A 22860-nucleotide genomic window follows, 5' to 3' on the forward strand; every position below is an offset into this window, starting at 1 on the left:
CCCTGAGCCACTACTGATAGTCCACAGTACCTCTCACTGCCACCCCACCAGCTCTGGCCATGCCTGTGGATGGCTGTTCCCATTTGAGGGTCAAGGTACCAGGGAGGGGCCGTGATGACACTCCTGGGGCACCCCAGGGGACTGATGGGGGAGGCACCCTGCAGCCCAGGCCAGCTTGCCAGTGGCCCGCAAGGATCTGAGTAGAGGGTTTGGGAGGGGTGGGTCACTGTCCATTACAGGGGTAGATTATTGAGGCCGAGGAGACTTGGCTGGCTTCCAGAAGGCCCTCACTGGACCAGAGGCAGTGCCACTCTGCCAGACAACGTGGGAACTGCCCTGTCCTGGGCAGCAAGGAGCTTTTGCACCAGCTGGACTGAGCAATTGCTTCCCCCAGGTGGAGGTCACAGCACATTAAGGACATATTCTGCCAGGTGTCCACCTTGTTTCAGCGGGATGCCTGCTGTGGCACCTGCCCCAAGCCTCACCAGCAGCCTGGAGCTGAGCTGGCTGCTGGGGTCCACCCCTCGGGTGGAAAGCCACAAGCCCTCAAAGGCCAGACTTTGGCGGGGCCTAGGGTGTCCAGGCAGAGACTGACTGCAGGTGGTGGCAAAGGGAGGTGGGCGCTCTGGGCCAGGAGGTTCAGCTGGGATCAGCCCCTGTGCACACACAGCCTTGCCTGGGCCCCATGTAGATGCATGTGCACATGGACACCCTCAGATGCACACAGAGACCTCTTCACACGTGCACGGAGTTGTGTGCACACCATGTCAATGATGGGGAAGTAGAAATGTTAAGTTTATGTCTGTCCATCCCCTTCAGGTCTCCCTGAGGTTTCCCCTCCTCGCAAAGCCCCTTACTAAAACATTCCTTCCAACAATACATAGGACTTTAGGGTATGTATTCCCCATTCATTGGTTCTTGGGTTTGTTTGCTCAGCAAATATTGGAAAGGCCTCACGGTGAAGTGCTTACTGAGGTTGGCCAGGGACACAGCAGGGAGGGAACATGCCCCTGTGCTGGGGGTGTCCAGGAGGCAGGGATGGGTGGGGAGCAGTGCTGCAGCAGGCCTTGGGGAGTGGGGGTCAGGTGGCCACAGGAGGGAGGGGAAGCCCAGCGGGTCGGCCCGGGTAGTCCTGTGGCTGGCTATCTGCAGGGCTGTCGGGGATGGAGGCCTATTGGGTGGGGGGATGACAGGCTGAGCTGGTTGGAAATTCAAGGCCCTCTCCACACACCCTGAGCCAACCCCGGGCTGCTACCCAGAGACTGATTCCAAACCGTCACTGACCCTGGCCTGGGAGCATGAACGTTGGGAGGAGCGTGGTGGTCGCTTGGCCCAGGACACGGCTCAGAGGAGAACCTGAGCACATGCATGGCAAGGGGCGCACACCAGCTCCGCTTGCAGGGAGGAGCCGCTTGGTCTGGCCAGCAGGGGGCGCTGCAGGATGGCCAGGTGGGCCTGAGGGGGACGGGAGCCTCAGACCGCGAGTGCTCTGTGAGGACCCCTGTGCAGGTTTTGTGTCCATGCGTGGGGAGGCCGGTGCCACCAGGAGTCTACTGTAGGAGTGGGGGGGCACTTCTCCTTTGGGAAGGGACCACCCCCAAACTAATCCCTTTGCCATTTCACCTGCCCCAGGGGGGTCTCCGTACAGAGGGGCATCTTGCATGGTCAGACTAAGGTGAACCTCCCTCAGCCCTCTGCACCCTCTCAGCTTTGGTTCCTGTCCTTAACTGCGCAGTGTCCCCAGGTGCGCTGGGCACGGCGTGCAAGGTGGAGAGGAAGAAGGTGGGTTTTGCCAGGTAGGGTCAGTAAAGCTCAGAAACAAGTTCTGTGAGTAGTGACATCTTTTGGGGGCCCCAGGGTGGGAGGGGTGTAGGGCTCAGGCTAGGAAGGCTTCCTGGAGGAGGAAGGGTCCAATGCTAGGACCTGAAGGAGGAGGAGGAGCTTGTTAGGTTGCGATGGGGCACAGAACAGGCAGGTGAGCCCCTGACCTGGGGTTGGGTGGCAAAGGGCATGCAAGGGTTAGGGAGGGGAAGAGGCAGAGAAGACTGAAGGAGGGAGGGACCCGGGTCCCCGTGCTTCTTGCAGAGCGGAGGCACAGCAGAGCCTGTAGCTGGGGAGCAAGCATGCGGTGTAGGGAGCAGAGGAAATGCTATTCTCAGCCTTCTGGGTCCTGCACCTGGCTGCCCATACTGCTGGCTGTGGGAACTGGGTACTGGGGAGCAAACAGCTGGGGATGCCCCAGCCCTGCTGGCTGTGGGGTGGGGGAAGCGGAGGGCTTCCTGCAGGCAGAGCCAGACCCTAAAAGGGGAAGATGCTGGTGGGTGGAGATGGCGGAAGGCAGGGTGCGGCTCCTGGGAAGGGCGGCTAGAGCGGCCCTGCCAACAGGCTCAGGCTGGGGTGCGGGCAGGGCAGGCGTGAGCCAGGGCATCCCCAGGCCCAGCTCTCGGCGAGTCGTCGCTGACCCGGCATCCTGGCGCCTTGGGAGCCCAGGCCAAGCTGGCCGCAGGAAGCGGTAGGGCTGATAAAGGGCCACCCACTTCCTGCGGCCTGAGCAGCAGAACCTGGCGTGTGTCGGACATCTGCAGTCTGGCCTGGATTGCCCATGAAACAACGCACGTGTGACCCCTAGCCACCTGGCGGTGCCTGCATGGGGCTGAGCGTGAGAGTCATGGTGTGCCGGGGGTCCCCCGGCAGCCACTGGCAGGAGAGCTGCGGTTCTCAGGCTTCAGGCCAAGTGGCAGAGCAGAGAGGGTGGTCAGGGCAAGGACACAGTGAGGGCCCAGTCGGGGTGGAAGGCAGCGTGGCAAGCAGGCTAAAGTGGGTGTGTGTCCACCTGCCGAGGCCCCAGAGGGGTCACGACTGCCTCAGTTACTCAGGAGATGGGGTGCTCACAGCATGTGCAAGGGGAAGGGGGCCCCTGGCTCCTTGGAGGACATGAGCGTAGACCACGGGGTGGCAGTGTGAGCACCCCCAGCACCTTACTGAAGCACCCTGAGCTGTGTGGGCAGCCCCCCAGTGACTGCAGCCCTTCTGCACCCCAAGACTTCTCATGCCCACAGCCACACCTGCCAGCCTACCAGCAAGACTGTGCTCACCACCACCACCACCCAGGGTCGGTAGCACTACCAGGGCCACCCCCACCCAGCCCCTGGGCCATGGCAGTCACCACATGTCTGCTGGGGCTGGCCTCCAACCACCATCTTCACAGTCACTGCCCACTTGTGGAGGGGTAGTGGGCAGACCAGGCCCAAGAGATGGCCGGTCCAGGGTGGCACCACCCCATCCTGGTGGAGGCCCTGCCCACGGCAGGGTGCCCTCTAGCCCCTGTGCCAGCTGCGCTCCTGGACCCCTGGACCCAGCCTGTGTGAGGGCTACTCTCTGCTCCGTTGGGTTTGTCCTCCCCCTGCTCCCCTGGCACACCCAACACTAGTGTTGCCTCCTCCAGGAAGCCTCTCTCAGTCCCCAAAGGTCTGAGCCCTTTCCTGGGCCCTGTGAGTGTCCCTCTGCCACCTGTATCATTCCCGTCGGTCGGGGGAGGCTCCCACCAGCCCAGGGGCTTGTTGAGTAGGGGGCCTGCTGGCTGGTGCAGGCAATGCCAGGAGATGGCAAAACTGTAGGCTGCATAGATGGAACAGGGGGCTGCTGTGGGCCTAAGCCCTCAACTCCTGCCAGGCCCCTGCCCTGCCTGGGGCCACCTCATTCTGCCGAGAAAGAGAGCCTGCCTCAGTCCCTCCAAACCTCTAGGTCTTGTCCCCTGTCGGCCCCTCCCTCACCCCGTGACTTGCTAATCTGGGGTGGCCAGGTGCTGGGCTTCTTCTGAAAGAAGTTGGGACCACACTCCGCCCCTGCCTTTTTCCCTGATAACATTTCTGTGCCTGCCTCCCTCACAAAGCCTTCCAGACTAGGGGTGCGAATGTGGGTGCACCTGGGCCCTCCAGAGCCTGCAGAGCTGGCTCCTGACCTCAGCTCCACGGCGTGGGCCTGGGCAGGACCGTGCCTCCTCTCCTAGAGGGCTCTCAGCGCCTGGCCTCCACACACAGCTGCCCATGTTCACCGCTGTGTCCAGGGTCCTCAGGAGGGGTAGTCCCAAGGCAGGGTGTCCCGGGGAAATACGGCCCTGTGTGCCTCCAGGAACCCCCTCCGAAGCTGCCTGGCCAAGCCTGCCTGCAGATTCCAGAGAGGAGTTTCCCCGCTGCCCTCCCGCTGGCCCTGCGCGCAAGGCCCTGTGCAAGCTGACCTTCCCCCAGGCCAGGCGTGAGGCTCAGTTGCCCCTGGGGCACAGCAAACCCCGGAGAAAGGCAGAGGTTGCCGGGCATTGCCCTTCAGGTTTGTCTACCCAAAAAGGCGCAGGAAGCGCAGCAAGGTGCCGCCGTGTCCCAGCATTGGGACCTCTGATGCTTTTCTGGAGAAACACCAAACACCCCGCGGTCTCCAAGGCGCGGATTCATTCGCCGGCGGAGGGGCGCTGCGTGCGGCCAGCGCTCTAGCACTGCCAAGGAAGCGTGCGCGCCGGGCAGGCGGGGGACGGGGCCACGCGCGGGGCGGGGCCGCTCCCAAGTGAGCTCCGGATTGGTGCCCGAGCGGCCTGCGTCAGCGCGCCGGCTCCCTATTGGCCCCCAGCCCGAGGGGCGGGGCCGCCGCCAGCCCGGAGTTCCCGGCGCGGGTCCCGGAGCTCATGGAGCCCACGTAGGCCCGGCGGCGAGGTGGCCGCGACAGGGCCGTGCCAGGCCGGAGCGGGCGTCCGCCCCCGCGCCGGGTGCCGCGGAGCAGGGTCTTATCAGCGCGGGCAGCTGGCGGCCTGTCCGTTCGCGAGCGCCCCGGCCCAATTCAATGGCCATTGTCCGCCGGTCCCTTTGTTCAGGAGGCGGCCACTTCCTGCGGGGCTGGGCTGGGGCGGGCCGGCAGGAAACGCTCCGAGCCGGGGCCGCCCCGGCCGGGTCAGAGGCGACGGCCACCTGCCCGGGGGCGCCCCTGGCCCTCAGGAAGGGGGTCTCGGTCTGCTGGTCTGCAGGAGGGGGGTGGCCAGAATGTCCCCTCCTGGGGAAGGACAGCGGGGACTGGCGCACGAAGTCAGATCTGTGGAGCCGACGGAGGGTCTGGGGAAGGCGGAGGAGCATCCTCAGCTAGGGGCGCCCCCCAGCCTGCTCTCTCCCCCTGATCCGTGGAAGGGGAGACAGGCTCGAAGAGGAAGAACAGCACGAGTCAGGACGCAAATCACAGCAGGTGGAAAGCCAAGCCCCACTGCCTCCCTGCAGGAGGAGCCCACCCGGGACGCCAGGCCGGAAGCAGGACCGCGGCCCAGGAGGGGAGAGGGAACGGCCCAGGCGCTCCCCCACCAGGGGCCAGGCCTCGCGACCCCGCTTCCCCTGGGCTCGGCCACGCGGTCCTGCGCACCGTGGACAGGCATCTCCTTGGCCCTCGCCAACCTGTGTCCTGTGCTCCGAGTGCCCACTCGCTGGGCCCTGTGTGGCTGCCAGCAGCACTCTGGTTGGCTGGGCCTCAGTCACATGCTCACCCTCAGCAGGGAGTGGGCTCCGTGGACTGGTGGGCGATGGGAACAGCCCTGGCACCACAACTCCCCCGTCTTGGGCCAGCCAGTTGAGGCTCATCCGTCCTAACCTCGCCTGCCCTCCCACCCATGAGGCATGGACCTCCCACCTCCAGCCTCCAGCCCACCCCTCTCCCCAGTGCCCTGAGATCTCCTGCAGGTCCTTCTGAAGACCCCCGTATGGCCCACCCTGCAAAGCCCTCCCTGACTCAATCCAACTCAACCAGAAAAATACACCACAGCTATTTAGGAGGGCAGAATTTGATACGAGGGGCCAGAAGCGAAGGGCTTGGGGGGACAGCTGGGCATCTGGGAGTCAAGTGCTGCAGGAGACTGAGTCTGAGGCCAGGTGGGGGCCACTCAGACCCCCCTGTGGCCGTGTCCCCGCAGAGCTGGGCTGCTGCTCGAGCCCCCTCTGTGGCCCTAGGCCCTTGTTTCATCTGTACTCCTTAGCTGAAATAGGGGGTTTGTGCAGATGAGACAGGGTGTCAGATGGAGAGCGCCCAACACAGCGCCAGAACTTAGTAGGCGCTTTACAAAGGGCAGCGAGCGTTACCTTTGGCACCCACCAGGGGAAGGGGGAGCTGTGCCACTCTGGTGCATTGGTCTGAGGAACTGTAGGCCACAAGGTCAAGAGGCACTGTGGGCAGAACTTGACCCCATCTGAGAGGCTGAGGCCAAGTAGGATCCGATGTGGAAGAGATCTGGTGGAAAGAGCGGGGAAGCAGCGAGGGGGGCAGGAGGGCTGGGGACAAGCCCAGACCCCACACAGCACACCTGCCCCCGGGAGAGCAGAAGGGAGGCGGGGGGACTGGTACGGGTCTTTGGTCACAGCTGGGAGCAGCTGGGGCAGCCAGGCCTCGGTGCCAACACCCCGCAATCCTGGGCACAGCTGTGCACCCACCAACTGGCTCTGCAGCCCAGGTCCGAGTGAAGCCCTGCCACGGGGCCTTGTGGTCCACTCACTAGTGTCAGGAATTCCTGAGAGGAGCCATGTGGCCCCAAGGCGGGGCGATCAGCCCCATCTCTGTGCTGTAGGGCCCCAAAGGAGAAGGGCAGGGAATGGAAGGAAGGTGGAGAGCTCAGGGTAGGGGGTGGTCCTACCTTGGTGGGTTCTGGCCTGGGAATAGCAGAGGCTTCAGGAGGTAGGAGAGTGGAAAGCTGGGGCCTTGCCAGGGAAGACCAGGAGGCCACTGGCCACGGGGATGAGCAGCAGGTAACTCCAGTTAGTGGCCAGGATGCAGAGCCCTTGGGCCCTGGGAACTATGGGAAGGCCGAAATACAGAGGTCAGGAGGTGCCTGAGGGGCCAAGAGCCTGCAGGACGCACTGGAAGGGCACAGTGGGGCGTCTGGGGCTCTCAGGCCCGGCGAACTGTCTGGAACCCCACTGCCGTGCACAGGGTGGATGGAGAAGCTCCGCTCCTTTATCAGGTTTCCCGGAACAACCCAGTGGGAGCCTGGGCCAGCGTCTGTCCTGGCTGCCCTGCGCTCAGCGGCGTGCTTGCCCCTCACCCCCAGCTGTGGCTCCCTCTCCCACACCCCCTGCCCCAGGCCCTGCCCTCACACCTCCTCTCCAGAAGGGGGAGACCCCCAGGACTCTCCTGCTACCTTTAGGGACTGTGCCCACTCTCTGAAAAGGTCAGATGTCCTCTGGCTCTGGGTCTGGCCACCTGGGCCACTCAGGACTACAAGCCACCCAGGACCTGCTGGTGGGCACCTGGCACGTTCAGCCTCAGCCCCTGCATGGTGGCCCTCAGCTGTCACCATTCAGCACCCCCACATCAGGGGTGTCCCCTGGCCCCCCCATCCACCTCATCCAGAATGTTGAAAGAGGCCCAGGTATTGCTGTCTCTACCTCTCCCTTGAACCTGCTCCCCCTACCCAGTACCTATGGTCTGCCCTCATCACGGACGCCACCCCTAGCCTCTCAGGAGCAGAGGCCTGCGTGTAGACCTGCCATCCCCTGAGAACCTCTCCTCACGTCCCCCTGGCTGGCTCCTGCACAGCTATCAGCACCACACCTGGGCGCCCTCCTCTGGGAAGCCCCCGCCAGCCCAGCCCTGGGACCACTGCCTGTCCAGCTCCAGGCCCTTTGCATATGTGCGAGCTGCCAAGGGTGGAGCTGCAGCAGGAGATGGCTGGTGGACCTTCACCAGCCCTGGGGCCAAAGAGTGCCCGGGCTCTAGGGCACCCTGCCCTGGCAGACTAGACTAGAAGCCTCTCTGTAGGAGGTCTCCGTGTGAATCACCCCTCAGGCGGGCACAAACGCAGGAAACTGCCATTCTATGAGACTCTATTTTCTCCCTTGGAGGGGAAAATCTGTCACATGGAGGGCATTGTTCCCAGGCGTGTGCTTTCCGGGTGGGCTCGGTCTGCGATGGGGCTCGTGCGTTCCAGGGGCTCCTGGCTGAACTGTTTCCCTTCGAGACCCAAGGGCGCCTAGAGGTTGGGAATGTGGGGCCTCAGCCCAGCCACCAGCCCCGAGGCAACACTGGCCCACCCACAGGGTGCTGCGGGTCCCAGGATCCTGGTGCAGTGTTGGGGGCCTGAGTGCAGTCAGGCCTGGGGCTCAGCCTGCTCCCCACATGCTCCTGCCTGAGGAGGGCTCAGGGGCTGCCCCAGGCACTACCCCAGCTTTTGTTCCACATGCACCCACCCAATCCCCTTGGAGGTCTGGCAGGGGTACGGGGCCTGATGCTGCACTGCTGCCCCCTGCTCAGCTCAGCTCTGGCCTGCATGGCCACTCTGCCCTGGGTAGGCCCTACCACTGTTGATGGACACATTGGGCAAGGTGGCAAGTCCAGCCTATGCTGGACCCCTGGGGGCTATGGAGAGACGGGTGGCCCCCACATGACAGCCTGGGCTACTCTGTCCCACCACTGCCCTGTGGCCTAACATCAAGTCCTCTTAGGTATGTATGTGTGGTATCATGGGCTAAAGCGGCAGAGGTGTCCCCTACGGCTCAGCTCACCTGTACCTGCTGCTGTGAGCAACCTGAGCAGTAAGGTGAGGGGGCCCCCTCCCCAAATCCTGGGGCAACCCCCGTGAGGAGCCTGGACACCTGGAGGTTCAGGTGTGGGGCTGCACCAGCAGGAGCCCCAGAACCCAGGACCACTGAGCACTGAGCCCCACATTAGAGCTGGGATAGATGACAGGATGGAGGGGCTGAGGCTGGGCCCCAGGGAAGCCATGTAGGCTGGAGGGCAGGCGGGGCAGGGGATGAGGGGCACTGGGGGCTCAGGATGGGTGGAAAAATAGGGATCTGCTGTGTGTCAAGGCCATGTGGGCTCTGGTGGGGCAGGAAGAGGCCCCGCCCCCTTGCTCCAAGCGTGCCGGGTCCTGGCGAAGGGGCCTCCCTGAACAGGGAGGGACGAAGTGCCATCAGCCCCGTCCTCAGGGTGGGGGAACGTCAGCGTGGCTGAGTTTCCCAGAGAACAAACAGAGGAGCGTCTTTGGAGAGACAAAAGCTGAGGATTTGCCTAAATTAAAAACACAGGACTCTGCCTGTGTGGCAGGGGGTCCTCGGGGGGCACAGGGGACAGCGGACAGGGACAGTGCTCCTGTGGTTCACTCACGGGAACCCTCATCTCCCCTTCCGCAGGCTGCTCTGGGGTCACACGGACCCCCACTCCTTCGTCCTCGCCTCTGGCCCCGCCCTCCTGCCTCACCCACCCCCCCACACCTCCTCCAACCTGGTTGTTCGTTCCGAGTGAAGCCTGGGTATCACCTCATATTTCAGTTTGTATTTCTAGGAGATGGTTTCCTAGAATGCAACAAGGAGGCCATCGGCATCCTAGTGCCCAGTCAGGGTTCTCGTTCCCTGGATGGTCTAGGAAAATGTCTCAGGTCCGCGTGTCCTGACTGGTTGATGCGCCTCTTGAGTCTCTCTCTCCTCAGGTCGCTTCTCCTGTCTGAAGCAGCCTAGCCGTCTCACATTTCGCCCCCAGCCACATATCTGCTGTAGACCCGGAGTTGTGTGTGGGTGATTCTCACGTGTGGTGTTCTTCCGTCAGGAGGCACGTGGTCTCTAAATGGGCCATTTTAACCCCTTAAAAGTAGGACAAAGAGGGATACCAATACTTCAGAGATGAATAGTAGACCAAAAAAAAAAGGCAACTAAAAACGCAGCATCAGAAGACGGAAAGCAACAGACGGCCCCTGACCCCAGGACTGCAGTCAGAGGTGGGAACACCCCGACTCTCTGACGCTGACAGTCAAGCACCCACAGCAAAGGAGTGGGCAATTTAGGTAATGCAGAAAAACAGAAAGAGGCACACTCTTTTCTACTACAAATGGAACAGAACAGTCTTCAAATTGACATGTATTAGGTCCCAAAAGGGGCCTCGGAATGGCTTGAGAAGTGAGAGCCGCCACACTGGAAATAGACAGACAGTGAAGCAGTGCCCAGCAGGTGCTGGAGGAAAGTGATTTCCAACCCTGAATTCTCTACCCAGCCGAGCTATCATTCAAGCACGAGGTATGACAAAGACATTCTCAGACACACAAGGTGTTGAAATGTATCTTCCCTGAACTCCATCTCAAGAAGCTACCGGAGGACGTGCTCCATTAAAATGAGAGCGTAAACTGAGAAAGAGAAAGACCTGGCCAATGGACCCCAGGACCTGGGGGGCGTGAGTCCCCACAGGTTCCTGGAGGAAGATGTTTGCAAGGACGGCTGTGTTCCGTGTCGACCATCGGACCAGACAGCGCGACAGAGATGCGGCTTCCCCCAGAAGTGCCTGTTTTGACTGAACTTCACCTGTGCTCAAGGACTGGGAGATGGTCCCGGTGGGTACAGAAGCTCAAAGAGCACTCTGAGCCTTGCCAGATGCCCCGACTGGGGGGGCCTGGGTGTCCCCGGATAATTTGTGTCTCTGCTCACTGATGGCTCCAGAATGGCTCCTAGAAATTCTGAGAGAGGCTGAGGCCAGACCCGCGCCCCAGGGCCCTGCTCACTTCTCTTCTTGGAGGGCCTTCTGCTGAGCTGTCTGTCAAAACAAAAGAGAATGTAGTTCGGGGACACCTGCCAAGTGCTGGAGGCTTCACAAGAGCAAGGGGTCAGCGTGTCTAGAGGAAGGTCCTCCCGTGGGGGCAGACCCTGGCAGGCTCCAGGGTATCAGAAATAAGCTATTTCGATACCTGGTCCTTCAGGTCGATTTCACTATTATTTTTTAAACCATATAGCGAATTCATTTTTACCCTCTTCTGCATGTGTGACACGTTTCACATTTGTCTGTTTGAAAATCAGTGGTGCTCTTTAACCCTGAAAACTCAGCAGAATTCTGATGGAAAGTGGGTGGCACCACAGCAGTGATGAGCCAGCACGGGACCCGGGCCTGAGCCTGCAAAGGAGGCACATGGCCCGTGAGCAGGAGACGGCACAGGCGGACATCGTGGGATTCGTTCTGTCTGGGCTCCTGGGCAGCCTGGAGACACTGTGTGTCCCGGGCACTCTGCAGACCCAGTGCCACTGCAACTCCAGTTCAGGCTTGCTCTAACATTTGTAAGGACAAGTAAAGGTCAAGGTTAAGTTACTTTTGAAAAAAAAAAGAAAAAAGAAAAGGGGTGGACTTGTACAACCAGATACAAAGATGTGCCCGAAACGACAGCAATGAAGCAGGTGGTTCCGGCCCAGGAATCGGCAAGGACAGAGGCCCCAGAACAGGCCCTCTGCGGTCTGGGCTTCTCGGCAGAACCAGAACTCAGAGTGGAGCGGGCAGGCTGGTGGGCACCGCGTCTCGGCAGCTCAGGCCAAGGGCCTGATGGTTCCTCTCTGGAGACAGCTGCGGGCCTGGTGAGAAGACCCCCAGTCTGAGCCCTGGGGTCCTCCCAAAGGCACTGATAGTTAGCAGTGCGGACAACTTGTGCAGACAGCCCAGCCCCCGGACTGGCCGTCCTCGACCCCTGGACTAAAGGGGACACACACAGAGAGCCCGGACCAGGAACCCAAGTGTGACGCCCTCCAGGGATTGAGACACGGTGTCCAGGACACAGGGACACGGGCTGGGAGAGAGCAGGACAGGGAAAGGCGGGAACACAATGGTAGAAATTTGAGAAAGAACAGGTGGATTGAAAGATACCGTTCAGATGCTCCCCCGTAGGACCGCAGGACCAAGAGGTAGAAATAAGAGGAGAGCTGAGGAAATGGGGTGCTCAGCCTTGGAACCCAGCATCCCATGAACTTGAGTTCCCTGGGGAAGAGAACACGGAAGGGAGGGGAGCCACAGGATCAGAACCGGAGAGCCGCCATCGGCAGGGCACGCGGCTCCACATTGGGGGGCACTGCCTAGGGGCCAGGAAGCCAAGCAGAGATGAGCCCTTATGGGACTTCAAGACCCAGAGCCCTGCCAGGCCCCCACCAAGAGGCGCCGACTCTGCAGCCACATGACTCTAGAGGCGATGGGCAGCTTTGGTTCATGGTGAGAAGATGCTTTTTGGCCCAGAAGTAACCACCTGGTCAGACCTCTGTCAGAGGGGTGCTCGGGATATTTCTACCTCTTTCCTCAGAACTGTAGGACAATAAATCTATGCTGTTTCAAGCCATCGAGTTTGCCCTGGTTTGTTTTGGAGGCACTGGCTCCCGGGTCTCCGTATCTGCTCAGCCCACCTCACTCTGGCCCCACCATGTGCCACTGAACACAGCTCAACAGGGTCTCCAAAGCACCCACAGTCCTAAATCCAGAGGTGGCTATGGGAGGGGTCCCATGGCTTGGGCCCAAGGCCCCATGGACCCTCTTGGGGAGCAGCTCCTCTACCCAGGTTCCTCCTCATCCTGTGCCTGCTCCCCTGGGGTCCAAGATCACCCGTCAGTATGGCTGCCACCCTGAGTGATGGTCAAAGCCTCTCCAGCTGGTCTGCCCCTTGGCCAAGGCAGCCATAATGATCACCCCAGAGGCACAGCCGGTGCCCCCGCCTGGAACCTTCCATGGCCCTCAGGACCCCTGGGGGAAGCGCCAAGCACAGCCTGTGGCACCTATTCTTTTCCACAGGTCCTCCTCCTTTCTGTGGGTCCCTGACATCTCTGCGACTGTTACCGCCTTGCTTAGGCTGCCCCACAGCCCAGGCCCTCCTCCACACCTGGTGTACTTATTCTAGCCCTTCTGACTGTGCAGCCCCAGTTTCAAGTCACTGGCACACAGTAGGCCCTCCAGGAAAACAGCAAGACCCAGGCTTCTCCAGAAACTCACCCCTTGCTCCCACGCTGTCCCCAGGTCCATGGTATGTGGCATGGCCTGGTTCTGGCCTAAGAGGAAGGGCCCCAGCATGTGTGGGAGATGGGGCTGGGTAGCCATGGCCAGCATGGAGTGTTCCTGAACAGTCCCACTGATATATTTTTCCTTTTTAAAAATAATTGAACTGAAACTCACATAACATTAACCATTTTACCACGTACACTTTAGTGGCATTCATAATGTACAACCATGGCCTCTATCTAGTTCCAGAACATTTCCAACACCCCATAAAGAAGCCTTGTCCCCATTAGCGGTCTCTTGGCACTGTCTCCCCACTCCCTGGCAGCCCCTCATCTACTTCCCGCCCCTATGGACTTCCTGTTCTGGGTCTGTGGGTACGAGTGGACTCAGCCAATACATGGCTTCCTATGTCTGGCTTCTTTCATGCAGCATTACATTCAAGTTCATCCACACTGTAGCATGTCCGAATTTCACTCTTTTTATGGCTGAATGTTGTCCTACTGTGTGACTTGACCACATTCTGTTCATCAATTCATCTGTAGATGGCCACTCGGCTCCTCCACCTTTTGGCCATTATGAACATGCTGCTGGCACAAGAGTCTGTTGAAGTCCGTTTTCGATCCCTTGGGGGGGCACACCTAGGAATGGCCGTAGGGCATCTCTATGTTTAACTTTTCGAGGACCTTTTCCACAGGGGTGGCACCTTGCTGATATTCTGAAGGCACACGCTGTAATCCAGCCCTCAAGGCACCTCAGCTTGCATTAGTGTGAGGTTACTTTCTCCCAAACATGAGGGAATCTGTGTTCTGTGGAGAAGCTGCTGTGGCCCCGAAACTCCCAGCTGGGGCTTCCCAGGGCTGGGAGCAGGCAGCTCCACGGCCTCATTTCTCCGGTAGGAACTCCAGGGATGGCGTGCACCCCAGGGCCCTGCGTGTGTGGAGAAAGAGGCCCACCTGGCCATTGGCAGTGGGAGGCCAGCTTCTGGGATGGGCTCTGGTGGAGGTCCCTCTGGACCCCAGGTGGCCAGGCTAAGGCTGGGAAGCACAAACCCCTACAGAATTATGAGGTGGTGACGGCTAGTCTGTGGCGGCCCCTGTGAACCATGCCTCCCAGTGCCCGCTCCCCGGGAATCTGGGTGGCCTGACTTTCTTTCTGATCCACAGGCTGCGGTGGGAATGATGCTGCCTGACCCCCGCGGCTGGGTCATGAGAAGCTTGGTCTGTGGCGGTGTGCTGGACAGCTGGCTGCCACGGGAGAGCCCCAGCACTCCTCAAGACCACCATGCTGTGAGGAAGCCCAAGCAGCCACATGGAGAGGCCACAAACAGTGAGACGGCCAGGCAGGATGGCCCCTCCAGCAACCCACCTGAGGTGCCAGCCACAGGAAGCCACCCTGGACATGCAACCTTATTCAGCCTCCCCCAGATTTAAGCCCCAGCTGCCACAGGATCACAGCTGCAGAGAAACCCCAAAGGAGGGCCGCCCAGTTGAGCCAGGGCCATCCACGGACTGGGTTAGGAATGAATGGGTGCTGGAAGACACATTGTAGGGTGCTTTGTTACACAGCAATAGATAAGATACAAAGATGGAAGTCGATTTCAGGGCTATCAGGCCAACCCCACTGGGGCCTTCCCTTCTCCCCAGGGCCATAGTTCAGAGAGCAGGTGCAGAGCTCAGCAAGCCACCCCACCATTTTTCCATGCTCCCCGGGGAGGCAGTGGCCATACCTCCCATCGCCAGGCAGGGGCGCGGCAAGGAGCGGCTTCCTGGGAAAGGGAAGAGCAGCCTGCTCCCGAGGTGGAGCGCCGGGCCCCTCCCACGCGGGGCAGGTCGGGCGGTGGGCAGTCCGCCTAGGCCGGCCCCCCCGCCCCACTCGGGCTCCTCTCGCTTGCCCTCCGTCCGGGGCCTTCTCTCTTCCCGGCCACAAGGCTCCCTTGAGGTGTCGACACTCTCTCCACCATCCGCGCAGTGACCTCAGCGGCCTCTTTCTGGCTCTGCGGCGCCGCTGGGCAGCCATGACCGCCAACTTCCCTCTCCCCTGGAGTCCTGACCCCGCCCCTGGATGACGTATCTCGGGGTTGTGGCCACCCCCACCCCCACCCCCCGAGCCTGTACTCGGCTCGCCCACCCACAGCTGCACCGCGAAGCCCCCTCTCCCAACCATGAGGTCCCGGGTTCCCCGGGCACAGGCGATCGCTTCTCCTGCCCGTCCCCTCCAGCCAGGCCCGCCCCCACCGGCTCGCCCACTCGGCTGGCCCCAGCCCCGCAGCCGGGGTCCACCCGGCGGGCGCCCACCTGCGCGCCGACCCTTCAGGCTCTGCCCGCGCCCGCCCCGCGCCCCGCGCCCCGCCCCGCGCCCCGCGCCCCGCCCCGCGCCCCGCGCCCCGCCCCGCGCCCCGCGCCCCGCCCCGCGCCCCGCGCCCCGCCCCGCGCGCACTGGGCATGCCCAGAGGCAGGCACGCGCCCTCCCGCTCCTGTCGGCCCCGAGCGCGCCCGCCTCTGCCCGGGCCGGCGGCCCTGCGCGCCGCCATGGAGCGCATAGAGGGGGCGGCCGTGGGCCGCTGCGCAGCCTCACCCTACCTACGGCCGCTCACGCTGCACTACCGCCAGGTGAGCCCGCGCGCCGCCCACGCCCGCCTTCCTTGGCCCTCCGGCGGCCCGGCGGCCCGGAGCCCCGGCCGTGACCCCGCCCGCCACCCGCAGCCCCGCCCACCGCACCCCTCCTGTCGCCCAGGCGAAGCTGGGTTCTGTTCGCCCGCAGGCTGGGGGGAGTCCCGGGGAAGGACACCTTAGGGGACCACTCAGCTGTCCAAGGACGCTTTGCTGGACCCCAGCTCTTCTGGCGGTGGGTGGTACTGGGCGCCTCCGGATCAGGGAAAGCTTCTTGGAGGTGGTCTCCGTTCTGGGCAGAGGAAGAAAAGGAACGGAGCTAGGAGCCCAGAGGGGAGGAGGCACGAGAGGGAGCTTGGGGAGCACTGGACAGACCTCCGGGGGGCTTCCTCCCAAGGGCCCATCCTCAGAGCCTCCACCTGCCAGGCCCCAGGAGCAGGCTGCCTCCCAGAGCATCACCTCGGGGAGTGGGACCCCTGCTCCCTCACTTGTTGTGCACACAGTAGGTCAGCAACAAGTATGTGGTGGGGGAAGAAGAACCGGCTCTGTCCGGTCGCACCCCCAGCTTGTGCGGCTCGCCTGCTGCCCCTGCTCCAGCCCTCACCTCCTACCAGAGTTCCTCCAAGCCCTGCCATCCTGCCCCCCGTCAGGACGGGTGGTTCAGGTCTGTGGTGTCCCTCTGCCCCACCTTCCCTGGGCCTGCCACATCCTGTCCCTCCTGTCCTCTCTAGGCCCCATCTCACTTTCCCTGTTGCTGTAGGCCTGTTGGTTCCAGGGAACAGGGAATTCCTATCACCTATCCCTGGAATGGACCCAAGTTGACAGTGCTGGCCTGGGGCAGAAGCAAGGGTCAGTTGAGGGACAGAGGTCACTGCCCTTCTCCCTGCTGTTGGCCTGGGCTGGGGATGCCTGCTTGTGACTGCACAGCCCCCAAGAGGGGGCACATGCCATAGTGGGTGTGTGCCTGGTTGGGCCTGTGGTCCACTCTGTCCCCTTCCCTCTGACGTGTTGCAGCCTTGGCCAGCCCCTACCCACACGTGTCCACTGATGGGTGCTGATCACCAGAGCTTAGCTGGTGTGGGTGGTGGGCTGTGCTGGGCACTGGCCAGGGGGCCAGGGCAGCATTCCCTCGGGCCACAGGACGTTAGGCTGAGTGGCCCACGCCAGGGAGGGACATCCACAGCCTTTGGGCATTAGATGCTCCTGGACAGACAGACAGACCAGGGCAGGGACCCCCTGTGGCTCTGAGGGGGAGGGGCTGTGTTCACACTCCATTCCTGGGGCCCTGGGAGGTGAGACAGGCCCAGGTCCTGACTAGCTGGGCCAGGGGTCCTGTGGGGGGTGCTGGCTGGGCTTCAATGGGCCTTTCTGGACCTTGCCATGCATCCCACCTTGGCTGGACCCAAGGATCTGACAAACGTTTTGATCTGGAGCCAAGAGGGTCCCTGAGATCTGTACAGGGTGATGCCCTGAAGGAACAAGAGCGCTGCTGGCACATGGCAGATGGGTGGGGGCTTCCCTGGAGCCTGTCTGGGTGGGTGGTTGGCCCCCAGGTGGCCAGACTGCAGGCAGGCCTGGGCTTGCCTCTCAGGGGTGGTGCCAGTGGCCTCCCAGGCAGCCCGACCTAGTGCCACAGGACAGGGCCCTCCCTTCCCCTTGGAGACCAAGGCCCCTCCACCACTCCAGGACACCTCTGTCTCCAGGCTGAGCTCAGACTGTGTTTCTCAACTCCCTCACACCGGCATGTGGGCTTCTGCCTGGAATGATGACCCTCCCTCGCTCCTCTGGGGTCTCGCATGGTATCACCTCCTCCAGGAAGTCCTCACAGGTGTCCCTTAATGGTCTCCGTCCTCTGCAGTCCCAGTTGTACTTCCTGTGTCTCTGTGCTCAGTCTCATGTCCCTTTCATGGCCTGGACTGAGCCTTATGGGTGGGGCACGTAGCTGGCCAGGGCCTCAGGGTGACCTAATGACCCGAAGGCAGATGGGCTGAGCAGGCAGCTCATAGGCAGCCCCAGGACAGGGCCCACCCCATCTGCAAAGTCCCCTTGGGGTCGGGCAGGGCCAGCTGGAGTGGCTTGTCTGCTCTGACCCCAAGGGTGGGAGGCTGTCTCTCCTAGCTGCCGCCAGTGGGCAGGGTTCTGGGCTCCTTACACCCCCTGCCTGCTGGAACCCTATTCATACCTGTTGTGGCTGCTCACAGCAGGCCCAGGCTCTGCCCCTCACCACCTCCATTTACTGAGTGCTGCCCAGCACCCTGGGAGCGCGGAAGGGTGTGGGGGGTGGAGGTGGGGAGGGTGGGGCTAGGGGTGGGGTCAGGGGGTGGGGAGAGAAGCGACAGAGCAGTGGAGCTGCACTATGTGTAGGGGACAGTCCAGGGCGGAGGCTGGGCTGGGGAGGGGCTGTCCCGCCACCATCATTGAACCACCGCCTCCTGCAGCGTGATCTCTGCCTAGCTGGGCGCCACGCTGCACCGGCTCCTCCAGCCGCCAGCCAGCGCAGGCCCAGGAGGCTGGCTGTGCCCCCGGCCCTCCCGTCTCCCATCGTCTGGAGGCCCGAGGGGGCTTGAGTGGTGGTAACCTGATCTCTGCTCTGCCCACTTGGGAGGCTCCCTGCTGACTGTGAGGACATGTCATGTCTGCTCCCCCCGTGGCCCTTCCCATACCAGGTGACAGTGCACATCTTTGCAGCTCCTTGTGTTTAGCCCATGCCTGGTGGCAGCTCATGCTTTCCCACACTCTGGTTTTCTGCCTTGACCTTCAAGAGCGTCAGGCTCCCCATGACCTTCCTGCCCAGGCTGAACTGTTGTCCCCTCCCCTACCTGCTGCAGCTCCTGGCCTCTGATGGGCCCAGGCTGTGAGCCGGTCTCCCTGGAAGGATCTGGTGCAGCGGGTCTGCCTGGCCTGCTCAGCTCCTTGGAGCACGTCCACCCATGCTGGCCGCCCCTCAGCCCACCTGACCGCTGCCCTACCTCTTTCAGAATGGTATGCAGAAGTCATGGGACTTCATGAAGACACATGACAGGTGAGGGCCCAGCATGGGCTGGCCCCTGGGGAGGCCCAGATTGCTGCCCAGTGGAACATGGGCTGGGGGACACAGGGCCGCATGCCCACCCCTGCGTGGCCTGACCTCTGTTCCCTCCCACTCCTCTGAGGGGTCCGGCTGCCTGGATCTGGGCAGGTGCTCTGGGACCTGACAGCTGCCATCTGGGTGCCCTTGCCTTTGAGCATCAGGGGTTTGGGCTGGATGGCAACTGGGCTCCAGGAGTGGGGCTGGCAGGCAGCTGGCCAGCAGGGGCCACATGTCCTGTCAGTCACCAGGCCTCAGCTGCTGCCGCCCCCACCCTGCCCAGCTGCCTAATATGTTCCCCCACCCCCTGCCCCTGCCCTCCGAGCTAGAATACAGGAGGCCTGGGTCCTAGCCTGATGGTGTGACCCTGGCCAGCTCTGGCCCTGCTTGGCCTTAGATTGCCCATCTGAGCAGGGGGCTCAGTTTTCCCAAGCTGTTGGGAACAGGAGGATGGGAGCCAGGGCCGAGGGAGGGAGGCGAGTGGGTTGCTTCTGTGCTGAGCTCTGCCCCGTCGGCACAGTGTGACCGTTCTCATGTTCAACGCCTCTCAGCGGAGCCTGGTGCTGGTGAAGCAGTTCCGGCCAGGTGAGGCTGGCTAGAGTGGGCCGTGGTGGGAAGGGAGGTCTTCAGGTCACTTTTGGGCCCCTGTGTACCTAGGGTCAGAACGCAGATGGGGGCTTCAGGAGAAACTGAGGCCCAGGGAGGGGCATGTGGAGGTGGCCACCACACAGCTGTGACAGTGGCCTGCCACACCCCTCCCCCCCAGCTGTGTACATGGATGAGGTGGAGCGCCACTTTCCAGGGTCCCTGGCAGCTGTGGACCAGGACAGGCCCCGAGAGCTGCCAGCCGCCCTGCCCGGCTCAGCGGGGGTGACGTACGAGCTGTGCGCTGGCCTGGTGGACCAACCCGGGCTCTCACTGGAGGAGGTGGCCTGCAAGGAGGCCTGGGAGGAGTGTGGCTACCAGTTGGCCCCCTCTGACCTGCGGCGCGTCGCCACATACAAGTAAGTGAGGTGGGACCCCTGCCTGCGCGGCTGGGGAAAGGCATCCTGCCTGTCCGCGCTGCCCAGGGGACAGGACAGGCTGGGAGGCAGTGAGCACCTGGTCCCCAGGGCTGTGCAAGCAGGACGATTCCTCTCTGTTTTTCGGTGGGGCTTGGGGAAGGTTGGAAGAGCCTGTGGTCCAGGCTGGAACCTGGGGCTCTTGGGGCTGGTTCTGAAGCACGCTCGGCCCCGTGCCCACGCCCTGCATCCCCCAGCCGTGTGGGGCCCGCCCCTGACGGCAGCTGCTGCTGACAGACGCCTCTACTTCCTGTGGGATTAAGCTCCCGTGCTGGGGGTGGGGTGAGTCACCGATCTGCGTGGACAGCGGCTCAGGACTGGGGGGCAGGCTGAGTCCTGGTCCGGTGTCAGGGGCAGAGCCTCTAGCATGCCTGGGGAGGGGAAAGAGGTATGGCCTGAGCTAGACTTCCGGGCCTGCCCACCAAAGCCCAGGGGCCCCGCCCGGCCCACACTCCCATGAGACCTGCCCTGCCGCTGGGGCCAGCTTCGCAGGACTGGATGTTGGAGTGAAGCCCACCTATTCCCTGCCCCAGGGACACTGCCTTGGCTCCCCGGCCTGGTGAAGCCTGGGAGCAGGAGGTGGTCTCACAGTGTCCCCCTCCGTGCTGATACCCCGGAACCGTCTCCAGAGGCCTGGGGCCTGTTGCGCCTGGACAAGGGTCAGGGAGGCCTCCTCAGCCCACCACAGGGCCACTCAGTGTAGGCCCCTCCCTCGGCAGCCTAGAGCCTTGTTGGGGTGTCTCCTGGCCCGGGGTTGGACTGGACCTCCAGTCCTAGGAAGGAGATGAGCAGGGCCTGGAGCCTCCCTGCCGGACGCAGGATTCCCATGAGCCCACTGTCCTGGTGTGCGGGGCTGGCTCAGCTGTGGGTGCGCTCCTCGGTACTGCAGGTGGGGAGACTCCAAAGGGCCAGTGGGTGGGCCAGTGGGGTGGACACGCACGGAGGAAGGCAGGTGGGAGATGCCCTGGAGGGGCTGGGGTCCTCCGAGGAGCTGAGCCTGGGCAGAGTCCTGGCAGAGGGGTCACTCAGCAAAGGCTTGGGGCAAGGCAGCCGCAGTGGTTCCACAAACGGCCTCAGGGCTATGGCTTCATCCAGAGGGTGCTGGGGAGCCAAGAAGGGTTCTGGGCAGTGAGCAGCCTGCTCAGACATGCACTTTGGAAATGTGGCTGCAGGGAGGGCCTGGGGTGGCGGGGCTTGGGAGATCAGGACAGCTGAGCCTGTGGGCCTGATGGGGCTGGACAGTGGCAGAGCACCCGCTTCCTCTCCACAGTGCCACTCACCTGCCAGTCATAGGTGACAAGGCCCGGGCACTGAGATCACCCAGCTTAGGACGTGGCTGGGCACTCTTCTTGGCCCGGCCCCAGGCTGTGCCTGTCCCCTTCACAAGCTGGCAGAAACTGGGACTGGAAACCCCACAGACTGGCCGCCTCCACCAAAGGTGCTGGCTGTGGCTGCTAGCACAAGGGGGCTAGCAGGAGGGCTCCATGGGAGATAAGGAGCTGGAGGGTCGGGGAAGCCGCTGGGCGAGGTCAGTGTGGGTGGGCGCTCCCCTTACTGGGGTGAGGGATTAGGGGAAGGTGCGGAATGAGACCCCCTTTAATTCTCCCTGCCCCTGTGTGTTGGGCACATCTCCAAGGGCACCTTTTCCACCCTGCAGACCACTAGCTGGCCTCAGCTGACCTGGGGAGACCTAGGGTCCCTTATTGCCTGGACATGTCCAAAGACATGTCCTGCTTCCCCTCTCCCTTGAAAACCCATGCTTGACCCTTGCTCTCTGGTTCTGGAACCCAGTCTGGGGCACTGTGCTCTGCCTGGGTGCTTGTGCCCCTCCTGATGGTCATCAGCCCCCTCGGCCATGGCCCCCTGAGAGAAGGGACTCCCTCACGCCCCTCACTAGGACCAAAGGGCCTAGTGCTGGGGACCCTGCTGCCAGCCCACCCAGCCACCACCATGAGCACCTGGAACTGGCATCCTGCAGGTGCTGGTGTGGGTGGCGCTCATGGGCCCAGGCCACGTGGGCTGCTGGAGGTGTCCCTGCTTCCAGCCAGGCTGGAACCCTGGGGAAGGCCAACGTCCACCTTGGGGAAGGAGGTCCTGGCTGACAGTCCCCCCATGAGCAAAGGGGCAGTGGTCTGTGTGTGTGTGACAGAGCAACCTGCCGGAGACTTAATGGCTTCCGCCAGTCTGTGTTTATAACCTCACGATAGCTGTGGGTCAGCGGTCTGCTTATGGAGGGATGGGTCCTTCATTCACGGTCACTCTAAGATGCATTCAGGGCACTGGCTGGGTTTGTGGTCTCAGCTGGGGCTCAGGGTCCTCTTCCCAGCTCAGGAGGTGGTGACAGGGTCCAGTTCTGTGCCCGTGTGCCTGAGGGCCCCATTTCCTGGCTGGCTTTTGGCTGGGGACTGCGGTTAGCTTCTCAAGGGCTCCTGCAGGCCCTGGCCACGTGGCTCCCTGACGGCATGGTGGCTTGCCTCATTTTCAAGGCTAGTAGGATGGCATCTCTCCTACTTCCCCCATCTCTGATCTCTCAGTCCTCACCAAAGAACTTGCCCGATTAGGTCATGCCCACATGAGATAATCTCTCCTTTGACGAGTTCAAAGTCAACAGATTAGGGTCCTTAATTTAACATCTGCAGAATCTCTCCATCTTTGTCATGTGACATGACCTAGTCATGCAAGTGATACCCAAATATCCCCAGGTTTTCCCCATACTTGAGCAGAGCGGAATACACGGGATGTGTACACCAGGGGTGGGTATCTGGGGGCGTTGGGGCAGGATATCCTGGCGCTCTGGCTACCAGAGGTCTGGGGGGAGTGGAGCAGAAAGGGCAGGGGTGGCCAGCTGGGCCTGTGTGGGTGGCTCAGCAGACACTGTCTCCATCCATAGGTCTGGTGTGGGACTGATGGGCTCCAACCAGACCATGTTCTACGCAGAGGTGACCAATGCCCAGCGAGGCGGTGCAGGCGGGGGCCTGGCAGAGGAGGGCGAGCTCATTGAGGTCGTGCACCTGCCCCTGGGTGATGCCCAGGCCTTCGCAGGTGACCCAGATATCCCCAAGACCCTTGGCGTCATCTTCGGCATCTCGTGGTTCTTCAGCTGTGTGGCTCCTGACCTGGGTCCCCACTGAGACTCCAGGGGGTCTGGACAGAGGCCCGTCCTGGCCACCCACCCTGTGACCCAATAAAGGCTTGTGGAGCTCTAGCTTGTGTCCACTGGCTCTGAGCTGGGAACGGGGTTGGGCTGGGGACAAGGGGTCTTCTCCAGATGGGCCCCAGGGGACGTCGGGCTGGCTGTGAGCCCTCAGCTCTACTAGAGCAGAATCTTCCTGTTGCCTGCAGTGTTCTGGCTGCCGTGGGGAGCCAGCAGCTGGCAGAGGGC

The 22860-nt window shown here is 62.4% G+C and overlaps 1 protein-coding gene and 1 long non-coding RNA gene across 4 annotated transcripts; one reads left to right on the forward strand and one right to left on the reverse strand.

Annotated features, from left to right (window-relative positions):
* Positions 1–4661: 4661 nt before the first annotated feature.
* On the reverse strand, positions 4662–14826 carry LOC118967161 (uncharacterized). Of its 2 annotated transcripts, XR_012133609.1 has the most exons (5): positions 14468–14826; positions 10748–11739; positions 10308–10536; positions 6653–9596; positions 4662–6252 (listed from the first exon to the last, which is right to left on the reverse strand). It is a non-coding gene; the product is annotated as an uncharacterized lncRNA (long non-coding RNA). The 2 variants fall into 2 exon arrangements; XR_012133610.1 differs by lacking the exon at positions 10748–11739.
* A 341-nt stretch (positions 14827–15167) lies between these two features.
* Positions 15168–22683, forward strand: NUDT14 (nudix hydrolase 14). 2 transcript variants are annotated; one of them, XM_073241738.1, is made up of 5 exons: positions 15168–15350; positions 18329–18372; positions 18938–19002; positions 19184–19421; positions 22416–22683. In XM_073241738.1, the coding sequence occupies exons 1-5, from the start codon at positions 15183–15185 to the stop codon at positions 22477–22479; spliced, it is 579 nt and encodes a 192-aa protein (XP_073097839.1). In that variant the 5' UTR covers positions 15168–15182; the 3' UTR covers positions 22480–22683. The 2 variants fall into 2 exon arrangements, with proteins under 2 accessions (XP_073097839.1, XP_036847728.2); XM_036991833.2 differs by having other exon boundaries at positions 15175–15350; positions 22369–22683.
* The last annotated feature ends 177 nt before the right edge of the window (positions 22684–22860 follow it).

The sequence above is a fragment of the Manis javanica genome, chromosome 8, assembly GCF_040802235.1.
Source record: "Manis javanica isolate MJ-LG chromosome 8, MJ_LKY, whole genome shotgun sequence".
Lineage (NCBI taxonomy): Eukaryota > Metazoa > Chordata > Mammalia > Pholidota > Manidae > Manis > Manis javanica.

Bases quoted from the DNA above. Each gene is read 5' to 3' on its own strand.
- NUDT14 (XM_036991833.2), top strand. From the start codon at position 15,183: ATGCCCAGAGGCAGGCACGCGCCCTCCCGCTCCTGTCGGCCCCGAGCG. The intron at 15,351-18,328 runs GTGAGCCCGCGC...TACCTCTTTCAG, and splicing joins TCACGCTGCACTACCGCCAG to AATGGTATGCAGAAGTCATG. The intron at 19,003-19,183 runs GTGAGGCTGGCT...CCTCCCCCCCAG, and splicing joins GGTGAAGCAGTTCCGGCCAG to CTGTGTACATGGATGAGGTG.